The sequence below is a fragment of the Amblyomma maculatum genome, unplaced genomic scaffold (assembly GCF_055883805.1).
Source record: "Amblyomma maculatum isolate TAMU_Amacu unplaced genomic scaffold, ASM5588380v1 scaffold_19, whole genome shotgun sequence".
Taxonomy (NCBI): domain Eukaryota; kingdom Metazoa; phylum Arthropoda; class Arachnida; order Ixodida; family Ixodidae; genus Amblyomma; species Amblyomma maculatum.
In genome coordinates, this window is record NW_028146744.1 from 9,989,823 (window position 1) to 10,007,944 (window position 18,122).

General features: G+C 51.3%; 2 protein-coding genes across 5 annotated transcripts in view; one reads left to right on the forward strand and one right to left on the reverse strand.

The window, feature by feature from the left end:
* LOC146171662 (E3 ubiquitin-protein ligase RNF14-like) overlaps positions 1 to 18,122 on the forward strand; it is a 147,646-nt gene that overhangs the window by 36,454 nt on the left and 93,070 nt on the right. The gene's annotated exons all lie outside the window — the stretch shown is intronic.
* LOC146171663 (uncharacterized) lies at positions 15,079 to 17,254 on the reverse strand. Its single transcript, XM_084586447.1, has one exon. The coding sequence runs from the start codon at positions 17,179 to 17,181 to the stop codon at positions 15,079 to 15,081; it is 2,103 nt and encodes a 700-aa protein (XP_084442573.1). The 5' UTR covers positions 17,182 to 17,254.

Here is an 18,122-nt window from a genome sequence, read left to right on the forward strand (position 1 = left end):
TGATCACCATTGGGAAACGTCATTGGCTGCTTTTTCTTCTCACCGTTTTTTTTTTTCAGTGTTTCCCTAGTTTTGCTGGCCGGGCCATGCATGCTCTTTTTTTTTTCTCTCTCTCTCTTCCTCTCTGCGCTCTGTTTCGTCCTTGCCCGAGGTCGTACCAAGACAGCCGGCGCGACGCGAAACGCGAACCTACTCCTACTGCGGGGACAAAAGGAGTGAGCGGGGGAACGTTGGGAGAGGACGAGCAGTGGCACTCTTCCACCTTCGTAGAATCGCATTTCTGACGCCGACATGCTTGGGTCTGCATGTGTTGGCGGCACGGATGGTCGTGGCACTGAAAAGATTTTTTTTTTTTCTTTCCGCTGAAGCGCTGCTCAGGCGGTCGAGTAAGCTGCGCGGGTGGGGTGCGGCCAGCCGTGAAAATTCATCTTAACCGATTAGCGATTGCAAAGTGTTCATCTTAAGCGGATTTTTTTGCATTGACTCTATGGGGAACTAAACAAACGACCTCCACTGTTCATCTTAACTGAGGGTTCATCTTAAGCGAGTTCGTCTTAACGGGAGTCTACTGTACACACAATTCAATTGCCTGTTGCGCATCACATCCACAAAGCAAAGAAAGATAGGCTACGTCGCAACTGCACGTGTAGCGCGAAGTCACGTGTGCGGGTTGGGGTGGCTGTGATGGTTACTGCGATAGGGCTGCCAACAATATCGATGTGGCTGATGATTCCCGGGCTGCCTATTGACATGGACATCACCGGTGCGAACAGTGTTCATTGGAACATGGTCAAAATAACCGCTTACTTTCTCTAGAATACTTTCTAGTACAGTATAGTTATATCACTGGCAGTCCGCACATTCATAACGCTTTTTGGAAAGGTGAAAACGTTTTGTGTCGCAGTATGGCGTCAGCCGAACTGCAACGAAACGTGCGTATTGAATCCCGCTATAACAAAATTCACGGTGCACGAAAAAAAATTCGTTCTCGCGGAACTTCGTTATCGCAAAAATTTGACGTGAAACGCAGAAAGAATTGCCCAAGCAGCAGCAAAGGCGTTTAATGCCAAAAATCTGTAAGCTTGGTTTGCTTACGCTTCACGGCGAGCAACGCCGTCACGCGATTTTCGCACTCGGTCAGCAAACCCATTGCAACATCGTCGTCTCGGACAGCAACGAAATTCCTGATGACATCAAAAGCGTCCATCACCTGTACGGCGGTTGCCGCAGCCGGCGCTTCCTGTACGTCGTCGTCTTCTTCATCGGAAGAGTCCTTATCATTCCGGGCAGCTTTTATGATCTGCTCATCACTCTCATCTTCGTGAACAACAACACAAGCGTCAGCGCCGATGTATTCGTCGAGCTCGAGATTAGGCGGCACGGTTCCTATTTCTCCCAGCGTTTTCCAGGCGGCCGCGATCCCCGGAGCCGGTGACGCCTCTTCGTCGTCGTCTGTAACGCCTGGTGTTAGGCCAGCAGAGTGTACGGGTCGACCTTCGGCAAATCCGGCGTGCTTGAAACAGTTCACAATTACTGAGCGCCCCAGTGTGCTCCAGGCAGCAGACATAATCTGCAGTGCCACGTACAAGTCCACCTTCGTGTCTCGGCCCGTTTCAGTGTTAAAAAGCAGCCGCTGAACCTCCCGCGGTAAGCGCGCTTCAGGCTAAGAATCACGCCCTGATCGAGAGGCTGTAAGACAGACGTGCAATTGGGAGGGAAAAACCTCAGCTCCGTGTTAGTGAGCTTGACTTCGTCAGAGTGATGCGCTGAACAATTGTCCAAAAGCAAGCAAACTTTACGGCCCTGCCGCTTCATGTCGCGGTCGAATGCCATCATCCACTCGGTGAAAATAGTGCGGGTCATCCATGACTTGTTGTTCGCCTTGTACTGCACAGGTAGGCTACGAGTTCCCTTAAAACAGCGCGGCTTGGCACTTTTGCCTATGACTAACGGCGGACGCTTGTCCGAGCCATCCATGTTTGTGCAAAGCAGCACTGTGATGCGTTTTTTGCTGTGTTTGCCGCCGTGACAGCGCTGCTCCTTGAAGTCGAGCGTCCTAGCCGGCAACATCTCGTAGAATAGCCCGGTCTCGTCGGCGTTGTAAATGTCTGCAGGCGCGAAGTTGCTTAAAATTCCGGCCATGTTACTCGCCTTCCAAGCAGCTGCTCCGTCCACGTCTGCTGACATTGACTCGCCGCACAACACTTTTCCAACGATGTTATGGCGGGCCTTGAAACGGTTTAGCCAGCCAATGCTGGCTTTAAAATTATCAATGCCAAGTAGGCATGCATAGTTCAAGGCTTTCTGCTGGACGATGCTTCCGGACAGGGGGATGTTGCTGGCTCGTGCTTCCACAAACCACGCATGCACTGCTTTGTCCAACTCTTCATGGAGGGGCCGCGTCACCTTTTTGTGCTTCGAGGATGTGCCTGAAGCAAGTGCCATTCTCACGCTGTCCTTATTGCCTAGAATCGTTGACAGCGAACTTGCAGGAATTCCGAAGTCTTCAGCAATTGCCGCTTTCTTCCTTCCGCTTTCTGCTTGGGCGATTATTTGAGCTTTTTGCTCAAGGGAAAAAGTTTTGCGTTTTTTCACTTGCGTTGCCATCGTGTCCTGCGGATGAAAACTCGTCGTTGTCGAAGAGAAAGGCAGCGAGTGAACAACGCGACCACGACACAAAGCCAAAATGGCGGAACTGCAATCACGTGATTTCATGCTTAATGTGGCTTTGGATTTGACTTGGACTTCTCGCCAATAAAACTAGTTTCGGTTTCGATTTTGAACGCGAAAATTTCGTTGAAGCGGAAACGCTCTGCAAAAATGGTTCGTTGTGCAGAGAAATTTAGGCCATTAATTCTTATAGGATACTCGCGGGGAATAAAAAATTATTCGTTGTCGCGGAAATTTCGTTGTGGCGGTATTCGTTGTGGCGGGATTCAACTGTAACAGGTCGGCACTTCACGAGCCACTACGCCTTAAGCAGTCAACATGGGTTTCAATAGCGGCTCAGCCGGAGAATCTTCACAACTGCGTTTTAACCGCAACTACTTGGTAAGCGGGTACATATTAACGAAGTTTCACTGTATCCAGGATGCAGTGAATATTGGGCTTGGGCATCAGTTCTTTTTTCATTAGGCCCAAGTATCTCTCAGCAGCTAACTGCTTGGCTTTCACAGGGGTAAAATGTTTAGAAAAGGTGCCACTTTCACCAAGTCATTGAGATTGTTATGCCGTACTCGTCAACACCATCCTTTTAGCCTCAGAATCCATTTTGTGCTGTAAAGCCTCCCTTGGCAACTGTTGTTTGTAACTGTGTCTTGGCAGAAAAGCATCTGCTTCAGGTGTGAGGGAGGTACTGGGTTTGAATCGCCTGCCTGGTGCTTGATCTTCCCTGGTGTGAGTCACTCGAGAAAGGCAGGATTTGGTCGTTGGCTGAGCCATTATTAACGGTCATTTTACACTGCAGCACCATGGTTGCCAACACGGTGGAAGAAAGGTGCTCTGACAGCACCGCGAGAAGCGGCCGCTTAGTGGGACTTTTACGCATGAAGCGGCGGCCAGGGGCAGCATCGGTACTGGGGGCCTGTCTCGTCGCTCGTTTCGCTTGAGTTTCTATGCACGCGCCTGGGACGGGTGCTTATTTTGATACATAGGGATGTTTGCCTGCTTGAAATATATATTTTTTTCTGTAGGAGGTATGTACTTTTATATTTCTGCCCATTTTCTGGATTATAATTTGACTCAGTGCCGCATGAATGATTTCTTAACAGATATACAACTTTGAGGTTTACACAATAGTTGGGTAATGCAATGTTTGTTTAAAGTACTAGAGTGAGCGCCATGTAAAAGGCATTCAAAGGAGTGCAAGAGGACTAGATTAGCCTCCACAGCTACCAACATGCGCAAGTTATCCGACGCTATCGGGATAGAATACGAATGGAGTGCCTACGTGCTTCCGTGGAGTGCCTAAGAGCTTCGCTATCTGAGTTTCGTCTCATAGCGGTTCTACAACAAGGTTAGAAGCACGATGAGAAGAAATTCGAATAGCAAAGTACGCTATGCGAATAACACGGTAACCACGTCAGTTATAATAAGGATGGCTCTCGTGCTCTTCTGCTGCCTCCCCCAGACAAGGTATTCGAACAGCAGAGCCCATAAGCACACCATATGTTGGCTTGTCTTTTTTCTTATCACATAGTTAAACATCATGGCACAATTTCAAGTAAGGATGCTACAGTCAATTGTTTGACTTGTATATTGAATGCGTAACTAGGGAAAGTTTTCTAGTCCGTAGTCCTTTTTAATTTTTTTTTATTTAGAAGAAAAGACGTACGGGTGATGCATGTAAGCAAGTAGCTGATATTGTTTAAGCATCCGGCACCATTCCACTGAATGCTTAAACAAAACTTATAGTGCATAAAAACTAGCATCAAAACGAAGAACCACAACCAGCACCGGTGTCATTCTCGATTGGCAGACCCACGTACACACGGTGACCAGCTTGGGCCCTATCAAATATTGGTGAGCATACTCCGTCTGGTCAAAGTTACTCCATAGCTGTTTGGCTTTGCGTTACCGAGCACCGCTGGACACATGAAGCCTCGCAGCAACCGTAGTACATATGCCGTCATTCGATCGTTCGATAGCCAGCTACAGTAAAACCTCCTTACAAGAGACACTCAAGGGTCCCGAAAAGGATGTCTCTTGTAACCAAAAATGTTAAAAGCACTGTGTTGATCAGTTTATTGCACATAGCATATAAATGCATTCACACGCATTAACAGGGAATTGTCCAGGAAAGCTTAAAGAAGTAATTCATACTAGTGCATATTTTCGCGAGTGCAGAGTGTGTTCCTTCCCAAATTCTGGTAGTAAAGCACTTCACTTTGCAAGCCTTCCTGTTGCTCTAACACCTTTGAAGCACTCTTACATGCTCGTCACCCTCAGATGTTGACACTTTTCCTCTGAAATGACCTCGTAGTCATCCTCTATGGCACATGTGCCATTTAATTGCGCGATAATTGCACAGTCTGTAAGCTCTTGGGAAGCACACAAGATCTGCATCTGCAGATACGAATTCCTCAATAGATTCTGGTACCTCAGCAGTCTCTTGGATGCTCGCCCAAGCTTCATCTGCAAGAAAGCTTTCCATAGCATCCATTTATAGGCCCTCTTACATCATGTCATCACATTTAAAGCCTGCTTGTATGAAACATTTTTTCATAGCTTCACTTCTCAGGCCACTCCAGACACCTGAAATCACCTGAACAACAAACTTCGCATCAATTGCTATTGCACAGTCTTGCTGCCCGTCGAGCAACAGACGTTCTACCAACCTTGTTTTGTACAGCAACTTGACAGAGTGCATAATGCTTTTGTCTATTGGTTGAAAGTAGGGTGTGGAGTTTGGAGGGAATTTGGATTGGATTGGTAAAATGTTTATTCGGGGCCTGCAGTAGAACGCGCGTGCGCGTTCCAGATGGGGCCTATAAGTAAAACCTCATTAATTCGAACTCGGTTAATTTGAACTTACGGTTAATTCGAACTGACACTCGGGTCCTGGCATGGCCCTATGTATTTCAATAGGAGAAAATGCCCTACAATTCGAACATGCTAGTATCCACAACGGTTAATTCGAACTAGGAGCCCGTAGCTCACACAGCTCCTCGCAGACAGAAGTCGGCCCATACCGTGTACAATGCACAGAAAGATTACTAAAGACTCAAAAAACAAAATCTTTCAAATCTGCCCGCGCGCGCGAGACGAGGTGCGCACTCGACAGTCACAGCGAGCATTCCGGTGCATGCCGTAGCAGGTTTTCGCTGCCGGATGCCGCCAGGCTCCATCACTCCAACGGTCCGGCGCAAGCCGTTGCAGGTTTTGGCTGCACCGCGGTTGCTGGGTGCACTTTTGACAAGCCTGTTTTCTTTTTGTCCTGCGGTCACGTTGTGTGCACAACGCAGTTGTCGGTGTCTTGCATTTGTTCGTGCCGCGGTGGTCCAAGTTTTACCGCTTTCGTTGCCTCACCGCTTTGCCAGCGACGACTCATCGATTGTGACAGCCATGGCAAACCGCGGTAAATACACGGCAAAGGACCTCTAGACGAAAATGGAGATTTTGAGTGAGGTGGAACGTGATGTCCTATCCAAGACGGATATAGCCAAAAAGTACATCAAGAAGAGCATGCTGTCAACGTATCTCAGGAACAAGGAATCGATCAGTGCTGCCTTTCGTAAAGACGTTATGGAGCCCTCTCGCAAAAGGCTACGGACGTCGGCCCATCCCGAAGTGGAGAGTGCCGTAATGGCATGGATAAAAGAAGTTCGCAGCCGGAACATTCCGTTAAGTGGGCCCATAATTGCTGCGAAGGCTGCAGTCTTTGCCAGCCAAATGGGCATCTGCGAGTTCGCCGCGTCGGAAGGCTGGCTGTCGCATTTCAAGGCGCGTCACGGGCTGACATTTAGAAACGTTTGTGGGGAGTCAGCTGAAGTCGACAAGGAAACGTGTGAACAGTGGGTCTCCAGTGAACTGAAGGAACTGCTGATTATGCGCTCAGCGATGTATTCAATGCTGACGAGACGGCGCTGTATTTCATATTGCTCTCCAACAAGACCGTCACTTACAAAGGCGACACTTGTGCTGGCGGAAAGAGAAGCAAAGGAAGAATCACCGTCATGATGTGTGCAAATGTGACGGGTACGGAACGGTGCCGCTTGCTGGTGATCGGCAAGAAAGAGAAGCCTCGCTGTTGATGATAGTGTTAGCTAGTCCCTTTGTAACGGGTGGACACCAGATTGGTGTCCCAGCTAATAAAAAAACACACACACACACAATTGTCTAAAGAGACAACTAAGAAGGTCACACGCAGCACTTCACCTGGACACACCCCGCAACCGCGCCTACCCTCACCACACACTTACACCCCCACACCCGGCCCAAACTTCATCACAGTTGGCGAACTGCACTCCACCATTCGGCGAGCCTTCTCATCGTTGCCGCAGTTGCTTTAATCAATGCTTTGTCAGCGGCCGCACTGTCTCCGGCGGCGCCGTCCACTGTTGCGCGTGGGGTTGAGGGGAAACCGAGCGCCTGTGGGAGTGTGGTGCCCTCTATGGCCGGCATGGAGAGATGAGGGCAGCGCAAGGCTAAATGCTCCACCGATTCGCCTCAGTGCCGCACACCCTGCATAGAGTACACGACACAGCAGGATCGAAACGGCGCCGGTAGAGCGAAGTCCGCAAGGCACCAGCCCGTGCCTCAAAAAGGAGGCCGCTGCCTATGCTGTTGTCGTAGAACTGCACCGGGCCGATGCTCTGCTTGTGCTCCCGGTACAGCGCCAACGTGGACTTGGCTTCCATATCCCTGGTCCACCTGACACCCTCAGCCTCCCCGACTCGCAGCCGCACTTCAGCAGCCCATTTGGATGGAGAGTCAGCCGCCATAAGGTGGGTGAAAAAGCCAAACTTCTTCTCAGGTTGATATACTCGCCTGGCCCAGTCCGTCCGGATACAAGTGGCAGCCAAATACTCGAACACGCGCCTCGCCCAACGCTCCCGTGGCAGGAAGAGCAGTCGGCCGCGAAAGGCCAACTTGCTGGCCGCCTCCCATGCCTCGAAGGTGGACCAGCCTACGTCGCCCTGGATGGCCTCAATGGCAACCTGGCCATGGCAGCCAAGGGCAATGCGCCCAACCTCATGTTGTCGTCTCTCAAGCCATCCGCACGTAACAGCCGACAGGCAAACCACAGAGTTGGCGAACGACAGTGCCGGCACGTGCACCGACTTCCAAAGGTCGCGCACCATCAAATAACGGCTGCAGCCCCACAGGCACCAGCGGCGGAGGATGCACTGAGCCCGGAGAGCACTCTGGCGTAGCGCCGCTTCGTGCACAGAGTACATATCCGCCCCATCGGAGAGGTGTATTCCGAGGTATTTATACGCTGTGCAGGTGGTCAGATGGTGCCCGCCCAGCGTGATCTCGTCCTCGCCCGCGCGCTCACCAGCCAGCCGGACAACCGTCGTTTTCTTAGTGCTGAACCGCAGCCCCAGCACGGAGATTTCAGCGTGGCAGATATCGACGAGCCGCTGAAGGTCCCTCGCCGATTCTGCCATCACGACCAGGTCGTCGGCAAAAGCAAGTCCTGGCAGTCGGCAGCCCTCGTCAACTCCGCTTGTGCTGAGCCGCAGGCGAAATCTCAGGCTTGATGCAATCAGGGCCCGCTCCACGCTTGACACATACACCAGGTACAAGAGCGGCGACAGTGGGCAGCCCTGCCGAAGGCCTTTCGTCACCACTATGCGCTCTGAATGCACATCACCAAAGCACACAGTGGTGTAGTTCAGCCTGTAGAGGCACCGGATGGTCAACACGAGTGTCCTTGGGAGACCGTGCGATAGCAGGCACGCAAACAAGGCCTCATGGGGCACATTGTCATACGCTTTCTTGACGTCCATGAAGCAGCACAACAACGAGCGCCCCTCCTTCCGCACGGTGCCTGCGCACTGCGTGATTACAAATAAGTTGTCATCTAACCGGAGGCCTGGCCGGAAGCCATTCTGCAGCTCGGTGAGCACATCGCGAGCCTCCACTCAGCCACTGAGCCACTCCTTTAGAACCCTGGCAAAGAGTCGGTACACGACACTGGTGACTGTAATCGGGCGGAAGTCCGGCAGGTTTCCTGTCACTTCTCTATTCTTTGGAATGAGAACGACTCGCCCCCACCGCGATTCATCCGGGATTGGTGCTCCCTTCATAACAGCTGTCAAGAGGCCAGCGAGCTGTTCTCTTGACTCCGGGCCGAGGCTCTTCACCAAACAAGCCGGCACCTCATCAGGTCCCGGGGCTGTACGAGCACTTATGCGAGTGAGGGCGCGTTCCATGGTCTTGCTGGAGATCTCCCACCACGGCTCCATCTCTTCCGGAGTCCCCTCATCTATCGGTGAGGTTACGGTCTCCTCTTCGGGCTCCTCACATGCCACCGTCTGTCCATACAAGGTGGCATAGTATGCCGTCAGGTACTCTTGCTGATTTTCAGCTGGCTGCCCTGTCGTCGCATCGATGATTGGGGGCAGCGGGGGATCCCGCCGGTCCATTGAACGCACATAGCCCTAAAATTTCTGCGCTGCCGTCTTGCCCTCCTCGCGCAGGGACCTCATGAGCCGAAGGTTGTGCTCCGTGAGTTTCGCCTGCACCAGTGTTTGCACCTTGTGTTTTAGGTGCAAGTATTCTGCCCAAGCGGCCGCTATCACATCCGGAACACCTTCCTTAATGGTCATCCGGTGGTTGCAATTTGCCGCACGCCGCTCCCGCCATGCCACTTCCACCTCTCGGTCCCACCACGGATTCCTCCTCCTACGAGGACGTGAGCTTTCACGAACCATGTGGTCCAGAATTGTTGCATGTAGCGCAGACATGTACTGGTCGTAGGTTCGCGCCTCCATTCTCCCCGGAGACGCCTCGAACTCGTCGACCACTCGCTCAGTTGCCTGGCATGGAAGGTACGCGCCAGCCCGATGGGGGGTACGCAAGCTGGTTCCATCTTTCTTGCGGTAGCTGCCAAAAACTAGTCGTAACCGGTTGTGGTCGCTTCCGAGGCTGAAAAGACCCCCCTCGTCGACTGCTATCTTCCGCAGTGCAAGCATAAGGCTGGACGAAACCAACGCGTAGTCAATAGTTGTTGAACTACCACGCGCGCACCATGTTGCCTGCCCCTCACATCGTGGCTCAAGGTTGGCGACCGTCAGGTCGAACTCCTCAGCCAGCTGCAGGAGAAGTTGCCCATTAGCGTCTGTGCGGCCGTCCAGCTCGCTAAGGTGGCCATTGAAGCCGCCGAGGATTACTTGCCTGCTGGCGGCTAGGCGATGCACATCCCGGCGCACACAGTCCATCAACTGTAAATTCTCTCCTAGATGTTGCGGAGACAAGTAGAGCACGCACACTACAGTGGGATGCCCCATCACTTTACCATCCACCCACAAGTGTTCCCTGCATCCTTCTACGCGTTTCCATTGGAGATCCCGTCGCCACAATACTCCGACCCCGCCTCCTTTACGACTGTGGGCATCTCTGTTTTAAAGGCATCAAGACGCTTCCTGTTGATTACGCTGCAAACAAAAAGTGGTGGATGACACGGGAAATTTTCACCGACTGGCTGTGCAAGCTAGACAGGAAATTCGCTGCACAGAACAGGACTGTTCTCATGTTCGTGGACAACTGTACAGCTCATTGTGACGTGTGTGGACTGATAGCAATCCGCTTGGCATTTTTGCCTAAAAACGCGACTTCTGTGCTCCAGCTTATGGATCTTGGAGTTATTCAGAACTTAAAAACGCTTTACAGGCGCCACCTCCTAGAGAGACTTCGTCTTTGTTTGGACAGTGGCAAGTCGTACGACATCGATTTGCTTGGAGCTGTCCACATGCTGGCATCATCGTGGAATACCGTCAAGCCGGAAACTATCAAAAATTGTTTCCGCAAGTGTGGCTTCGGTGACGCCCCAGAAGCATGCAGCGCGGAGGTAGTGGAGGCTTCGTCTGAGGATGACTCCGTCGTGCTCGACCGTGGCTACGCGGCTTTGTCGGAGGGTGTCGCCTTTGAAGCTTACGTTGACGTTGACAATGGTGTGGAGACGTCTGGGCCCTTGAGTGATGAGGATATAATCGCGGCTGGATGTACTCCACAGGGCTCACGGGTGGCGAACACGGCTGAAAGTGATGAAGAGTCCGACGAAGGCGACGATACGGTGCCACCCCCTAGTGCATGTGAAGTAGCGTCGGCGCTCGATCTCGCTTCACGATACTTCGCCGATGAGAATTCAGATCCTGCGCTGGAACTCTTGGGCAAGCTGCAGTCGATGCTTGTGGAGTCGCGGCACAAGAAACGCAAGCAAACGCACATTACCGATTATTTTTCCGTGTAAATAAACATGTTTTGAAGCTCGCTACTCACACGAATGCATTCCGGTTCTTGTTTGCGGCGCATGACTGACCGATTAGTCCCGTTCATTCGCCGTTGCGGCTTGATTGCAAAAATTATCGGAATCGCCCTCCGTAAACGTGCAGTAGCGCCTAGCCCTCTTTACTCATGGAAATGAGTCAACGTGTGGGCTCGGCCAGCACGGTGGGCCACGATGGCGCTCATTCCAGTGCCCGACTGTTAATTCGAACTCCGCTTAATTCGAACAATTTTCTCGGCCCCTTCGAGTTTGAATTAACGAGCTTTTACTGTAACTTCGGCGGCTTTCAGCGCGAGAACTTTGGTGCTGCAAGAAGCATTGTCCACAAAGAGCAAGGCATCGGGATTCTGAGCTTTCATCTTGTGATCAAATTTTAACAAAGAGGAGTTAAATATGTTGGATGTCATTCATGCATTTTGATTTGCTTTGAAGGTGACAGTAATGCGATGCCAGTGGTTGAAACAACAGGGTCGTTTTGACTTCCAGTAATGGGGAAGCACTCATTCTCAGTTCCTGACATATACAACAAAAAGGATGCTGATATAGAACAGAATTTAGCTAAGGGAATCCGAAGTGCATCATTTATGAGTTGGTGCGCTTCAGCTGCATTGTATGAGCACACCTAGGTTGTGTCTCTTCTAAATAGGTAAGAATTTATTCCAGGGACCTGAAAAAGTTGTCCTTAGTAACCGAGTGTCTCTTGTAATCATGTCTTTTGTATGCAATGTTGTTAACATGGCAGACATAGAAAAACCAACCAAACCATTTTCAAGTGTCTCTTATAACCGAGTGTCTCTTGTAACGAAATTTAACTAGCTGTTTGTAACAGCTGTTTTATTTAGCTACCACAGTAGCGTATAGTGGCTCACGCAGGCTTTCTCAAATTGCGTGACTTTTTTTTTTTTTACCCTCTTTCTGCTGAACTGTCGCAAGCACACAGCTATGTAGTAATTTAGGGTCATATTTATTTTATGCCCAGCGCATGTGAATAAAACACGATTCGTCAATGGTGAGGTAAGCATTAAGTTTACAGAAAAAATGGAAGATGACGAAGCCAATGTGAGCGGAAGCGCTTCGCTTCGGCTCCAATTTCGATAACGTTCTGGCCAGATACAACTGCCCCATTCCCCATATGTTAGTGCATTTTGCAAGATCTCCCTGAGCAGGATCTGTGGAGGCAAGTCTGTTGTCCGTGAGTGCCTTCTTTGGCCGCCCGTGGATTGTGAACTGCCAAGCGGACATCGCGGAGCTAACCCTAGCTCTGGGTTATGAGCCTTACGCCGCTTAGTCATATCCACGATGACCAAGAGTGAGATGAAGGGGAGCGCGGAGGTTGGCGCCAGCCACGCTTTCGCGTCCGGCGTCATGTCATGCTTCTTCACAAGCAGCTATCGGAAGCCACTGACGAGGAAGGGCAGTCCACGCAGATGAATAAGGTCCCATCCACTCACGGTCGTGGCGGTAGAGACGAGGCGGAAGGTGGCCGTAGTCAGACATCGCCCATCGTTGCCAGCAGAAGGCCGTCGGACAATTATGCAGAACACCTGGAAATAAAACTACACGGGCGGAGAACAACATCAAATCGAGGAGGTTTCAGGCGTCGATGATTTCTTGATCCCTGACGGAGGGTTCTTCACCGACGCTGAAGACATAAATACCAACCAGAAAGAGGACTTAGGCGACTGTCCGCCGATGCCTTCGGACTCCGAAGGATCGGTTAGACCCAGGAGTGGACCTAATCGGACATCGGCCCAAGGTCTGGCGAATATTCAAGAAACGAATGAATTTCCTGCCACGCCACCAGCCAATGTGAGCCCCGGACTCGGGGAGGCAGTGAACGAAGCCATGGAGACCTCACCACCGCAGCGGGACTGCGAGGCCAATATCGACCCACTGCAAGACGAAAATGCGGGGCGTTGGACACTTGTTTCTTCCAAACAGCACCCAAAAAAAAGGGCTCGAAGCTCACTGTGCAGCAGAGTGACGTCATTTTGAAGCCAGGCGAGCCCCGGAAAGAAACAAAAAAAACAAGATAGCGCCGAAAGCCGCAGCTGGCAGAGCAGTGGTGCACGCAAATGGTGCGACGCACTCTACATCAAAACATCTGGCGGGAGCGCAGCGGCAGATAAGGCCACGTTCGCCGCCGCTACCGAAGGATGATATCAAGATCATCTACTGCCCCAAGGGAGGTCTAAAAATCAGCAAAATCCGCGTCGACCAGGCAACGCAAGCCCTCGTCGCGGTCAGCGGAGGAAACATCAAGGATCAAGACTTCATCATGAGACTCCGGCCCGGGTCGAACATCATGATTGCAAGCACGCCTGACCTGGACATCGCCGACGTGCTCAGGAAGATCAAAAAGCTCACTATCAATGACCAAACCTATGAAACCAGTACCTATCCAGCCCTACCGGACAACCTCAAGCGTGCCGTCATCCACGGCATTATGCCGAGTCAATTATTGGCCCTACTGAAATCGAGGCTGCGGCTTCGATCCCAAGGAGTGGAGATCCGCGAAGCGAGAAAGCTGGGCAGGTCGGAAACGGCGCTCATCACGTTCGACGGCCCGTATATCCCGCAGTGGGTCATTTACCGTTCTGGAGAATTCAAGACCTACCCATATCGTCCTATGAGGCAGGTCTGCTCGTAGATGCGGAAAGCAAGGCCACCGTTCGGACGTCTGTCCAATGCCGAACACCAAGCTCTGCAGGATGTGCGGCACACACGACTCGCCAGAAGGGCACCAGTGCAAGGCCAAATGCATGGTGTGCCAAGGTGACCACATCACCAGAGAGTGCCGTCAACGCCTCAAGGCTACTGACGAGCTCCGGGGCAGCACGACCGGCATCCGGCAGTCCAGGCAACAACACTGGCAGCGGCAGCAGCATCAGCAACAACTGCAGCAGCTGCAGCGGGAGCCTCAGCAGCAATTGCAACAATTGCAGCAGCAGCAGCGGAACCGGAACCTGAGTCAAGAGCACCGAACCAGGTGGCTGAGCTCTGAGCGGGGCTGCTCCTCGAGCCAAGGTCGTAGCATAGTGCAAGATCGCAGCCAGAGCCGATCCAGGGATGACTCTTTCCCGCCGCTAAACCGGTCAACGGCCAAGCTGAAGCAGCAACAGCAGCAGTCGCAGAAGCAACAGCAGAAGAAGGGCGGCGTTAAGGTGAGCTGGGGAGCGAGCCTTCCAAACTCACTGTTTACGCACTCGGATCAAAAGAATATTACGCGTAACTCTGAAGAGATTAAAGCTCTAAGAGAAGAGAATGCATATCTCCGTAAAAAAGTCGATGACCTCATTAAAGAGATGCAGGCTCAGAGAACAGGGCAGGTACCATGGCCCCCGATCCCTCCGGTCGAAGTGCAACGACCCCCGTCCCCCTTAGACATGAGCCCCGAGGAATTAGGAGCTTTCATGCAGCATGTGGAGGATTTCACGGTTCGCATCAATGAACAGTTTCGCCAAACTCATGCAAGATTAGATGCCATGCATGTCAAAACCAACCAATTAGAACAGAAAGTCACGTTAAGGGGGGATGCGACCTTTGAAAACCGAAAAATCGCGAAACAGTCGATTTTTGGAAGATTATATATTCCGGTAGTATGTCTTATAAACTACCATTTCTGTAATTATCAATGCCCAACTTGCCGTAGAAATACTCGAAATTAATTATTTAACAAGCAGCGGCAGCAGCGAGCAAGCGCCGAAAATTCCCAAACTTCGCGCGCGCGCCATTCCTCTCCCGCCGAACTGAGCGCCGCCATCTTGGTCTTGTTTTGTTTGTGAATTCTTGCGCTTTCTTCTGCCACCCTCGGCGGCGGCAATGGCGGCGCGGTCGAAGCGTGGCTTGCTACCGATTGAGAGCCTCGTGGTGGCTTTCAAGTTTCCCGCGCTCGAATTCAAGGCTGCGATTGGGCAAAGCGCGCGCTACGCGAGAACGCGGGGGATCGGGCGACTACTATTGGCTGCTGCGGCCGCTGACCCGTTGGTCTCCGCCTCCCCGCGTCGTCTGCTACCGCTCTTTGCTTGCTGTCGTTGTTGGCTGTCTTTGTACTTCGTACGTTCTGTTCGCCTTTCGCCATTTTTGAAAGAGAGAGGGAAAAACACTTTATTTAAGAGCGCAAATTAAGCACTCAACATATCCTTCGCCTGGTTTACCAAGGCAAGCTGGTCTTCCATCTGTGTCGATGACAGCCAGGCACTCCAGGAGGGAGGTGAAGGGAAGGGGATGTAGTTACTGGACTGGGCGGCTGGACAGGAGTAGAGGCAGTGTTCTAGATTGGCATACAGCGCAGGACAGTTGGAACAGGAAGGGTCTGAACGAAGACGGAAATGGAATTGTCGGGAAGGTGTAATAAGAGTGTTCGTTTGAATCCTACGAAGTATATGTGCTTGAGCAACGTTGAGATGCCGATGGGGGCGGGGTACGTGCCTAAATGACGTTTTTAGTTGGCGGTAGTGTTCCTTAATTGTGAGTTTATAGGCCAACGCATCGTCCCACATCGGAGGGCTTGACCAAGGGATCACAGGCGCCCGGATGTGAATATCGCGGGCTAGCTGATGAGCCAGCTCATTTCCTGTGATCCCTGCATGGCCAGGGACCCACCATATCGTGACTGACGATGGAGCCAACGAACTTAAGGCGTGGTGTAATGCTGTTTCTAGGTCCGAAGGAATTAGCCGACGCTGCAGCAACCGAATAGCCGCCATTGAGTCAGTGTAAATGGTGTACGAAGAAGTGCGAGGAAGTTCAGAGAAGGACATGATGGCATGAATGATAGGTACAATCTCTAGAGTAGCGATGGGGGGAGGATTGCTGTATGGGCCGCATGTATGAAGGGAAGGGTCCGCCTTCAAAGGGGTGAAGATTACATATGCCGCAGAACCTGTGTCCAATATGGTGGCGTCTGTATATGCTACTGTCTGTGTTGATAAGGGAGGACTGTGGTAAGCTGCCTGAGCTTCCCTGCGACCATTATTCACACAAGGGGCCATATGACGGGGTAGAGGGGCGAAGCGCATGTTGGAGGGAAGGGGTGCAGATGATTCTTCGATAGGCAGGTTGATAGGAGACAGATTTGCTTTCTCTAGGAGCCAGCGACCCTGCAAAGTGCCAGACAGTCGAGCCAGCTGCCTGTCTCTGTGGAGAACGAGTAATGTGGGGAGGGGAAGAAAAAGGCCTGTGTCGTAGAGCCTCTTGTTTGAAGTGTGTACAGGGAGGTTAAGGGATGCTTTATATAGGCTGTTGAGCGCTGATGAAGCTTTTATAGTTTGCTGTTGTGTGAGTTCAAAATAAGGCAGAGCGTATAAAATTTTGCTTAGTGCTAGTGCGTGTACTAACTGACTGGCTTGTTTTTCTTGCAATCCTGCTTGGCGTTTAACAACACGCCTGACCAGGTGAGTAACGGAGCGGCACGTGCTAATCGCTGAATTGACACTTAATTGATTGGACCTTTCATGAATATTAATGCCTAGAATTCTGCATGAAGAAACCTGTGGGATAGGATGGTTGGCTAAATGAAGAGATATGTGATTGACGGATCTCTGATAGCGGGTACGCGATAAGAGGAGGAGCTCGGACTTTTCTGGTGCTGGCTGGAGCCCAGCAGAAGTCAGAAACTGGGATATAATATCGAGGCCTTGTTGAAGTGTTGCCTCGACCTCCCCTGGGGAGCCTTGTGTGCACCACAGCGTGAGGTCGTCAGCATAAAATATGTGAGACAAGTTTGGAATTTTTTGAAGTTGGCGTGAAAGTGGGGCCATACCAAGATTAAAGAGGGTGGGGGAAAGAACAGCGCCTTGAGGGGTGCCACGGGTGAGAGCAAAGGGAAGGGAATTCTCACCTGCTATGCGGAAACATGCAGTGCGATCTTTGAGGAAGTTGCGTATGTATGAGTAGAGAGTGGACCCACACTCAGTTTCTTGAACACAGCGAAGTATATGATCATGGGAGATATTATCGAATGCTTCTCGCACGTCTACTGTGACTAGGGCATGGACTTGGGAGGAGGGCGGTGAGAGGAAGGTATGCTGGAGAAGCAAAAAAAGATCTTGAGTAGACACGTGGGGGCGGAAGCCAATCTGGTTATGTGGGAGAAACGATGTGGTTTCCACATGACGTTGAAATCGGTCCAACACCATCCGTTTCATCGTCTTGCCCACACAAGAAGTAAGCGAAATGGGATGGAGGTTTTGCAGTGCCGGCGGCTTGCCAGATTTTGGGATCATGACAATCGTAGAGGAACGCCATTCCTGGGGGAAAGTTCCCTCTGACCAATGTGTATTGATGAAGGAAAGTAGTTGCTCCTTGTCGTGCTCAGGAAGGTTCCGGAGTAATGTGTAAGTGATTTCATCATCTCCCGGGGAAGATGTTTTGGAGTTTCTCGCGAGAGCCCAGTCCAGATCTGCCAGCGTGAATTCCTCGTCGAGGTCTGGGTTATCTGGCCCTGAGTACGAGGGGTACGAGCATAGCAGTGGTGGGGGTATATAAAGATCCTGCGGTGTTTTAGTAAGCTGTGCTGGGCCATGTATGGTTAGGTGCTTATCTAGAGTTGGCACGGGGGGCGGTTGCGGACCAAGTAAAGCACGAATTAGGTGCCATGCAGATTTTTGATGCAAGCTACCGTCAATCTGATCACATATTTTTGTCCAGTTCGAGTTCTCAATGGAAGCACAGTGCTGACGGACTTGAAGATCCAAAGATTCTATTCGCTCCCTAAACTGGTAATTTTGGGGCTGCTCCCTGATCCGCCTCAGGATCCGTTTTCGGCGCTTCCACAGGCGGATCAGATGCGGGTCTGGATGCTGGGCAGGGGCCGTGGTGACCTCCTCTTTAGTTGCTTGTGCCTGCGCCCGCTTTACAGATTGAACCCACTCATCATACAATTCAGTGGAGCTATTTGAATTCACAAGAAGTTTGCGGAACGCATCCCAATTGGTGTGCTTGACTTGAATTTAACGTTTCCGAGAGCACATGTCTAATGAAATAATGATAATGTAGTGATCGCTAAAAAGTTGTTCTTGAATGTGAGTCCAGGATACATATGCAGATCCGAGAAAGAGTGTGAGGTCAGGTGAGGTAGATAGCTGACGACCTACACCTTCCCTGGTGGGGTATCAGGATTATTAATTATAGTGAAATGCTGCTGCTTGATATACGAATGCAGAAG

Excerpts from the sequence above, each read along its gene's own strand:
- LOC146171663 (XM_084586447.1), bottom strand. The coding sequence starts at position 17,181 with ATGATCCCAAAATCTGGCAAGCCGCCGGCACTGCAAAACCTCCATCCC.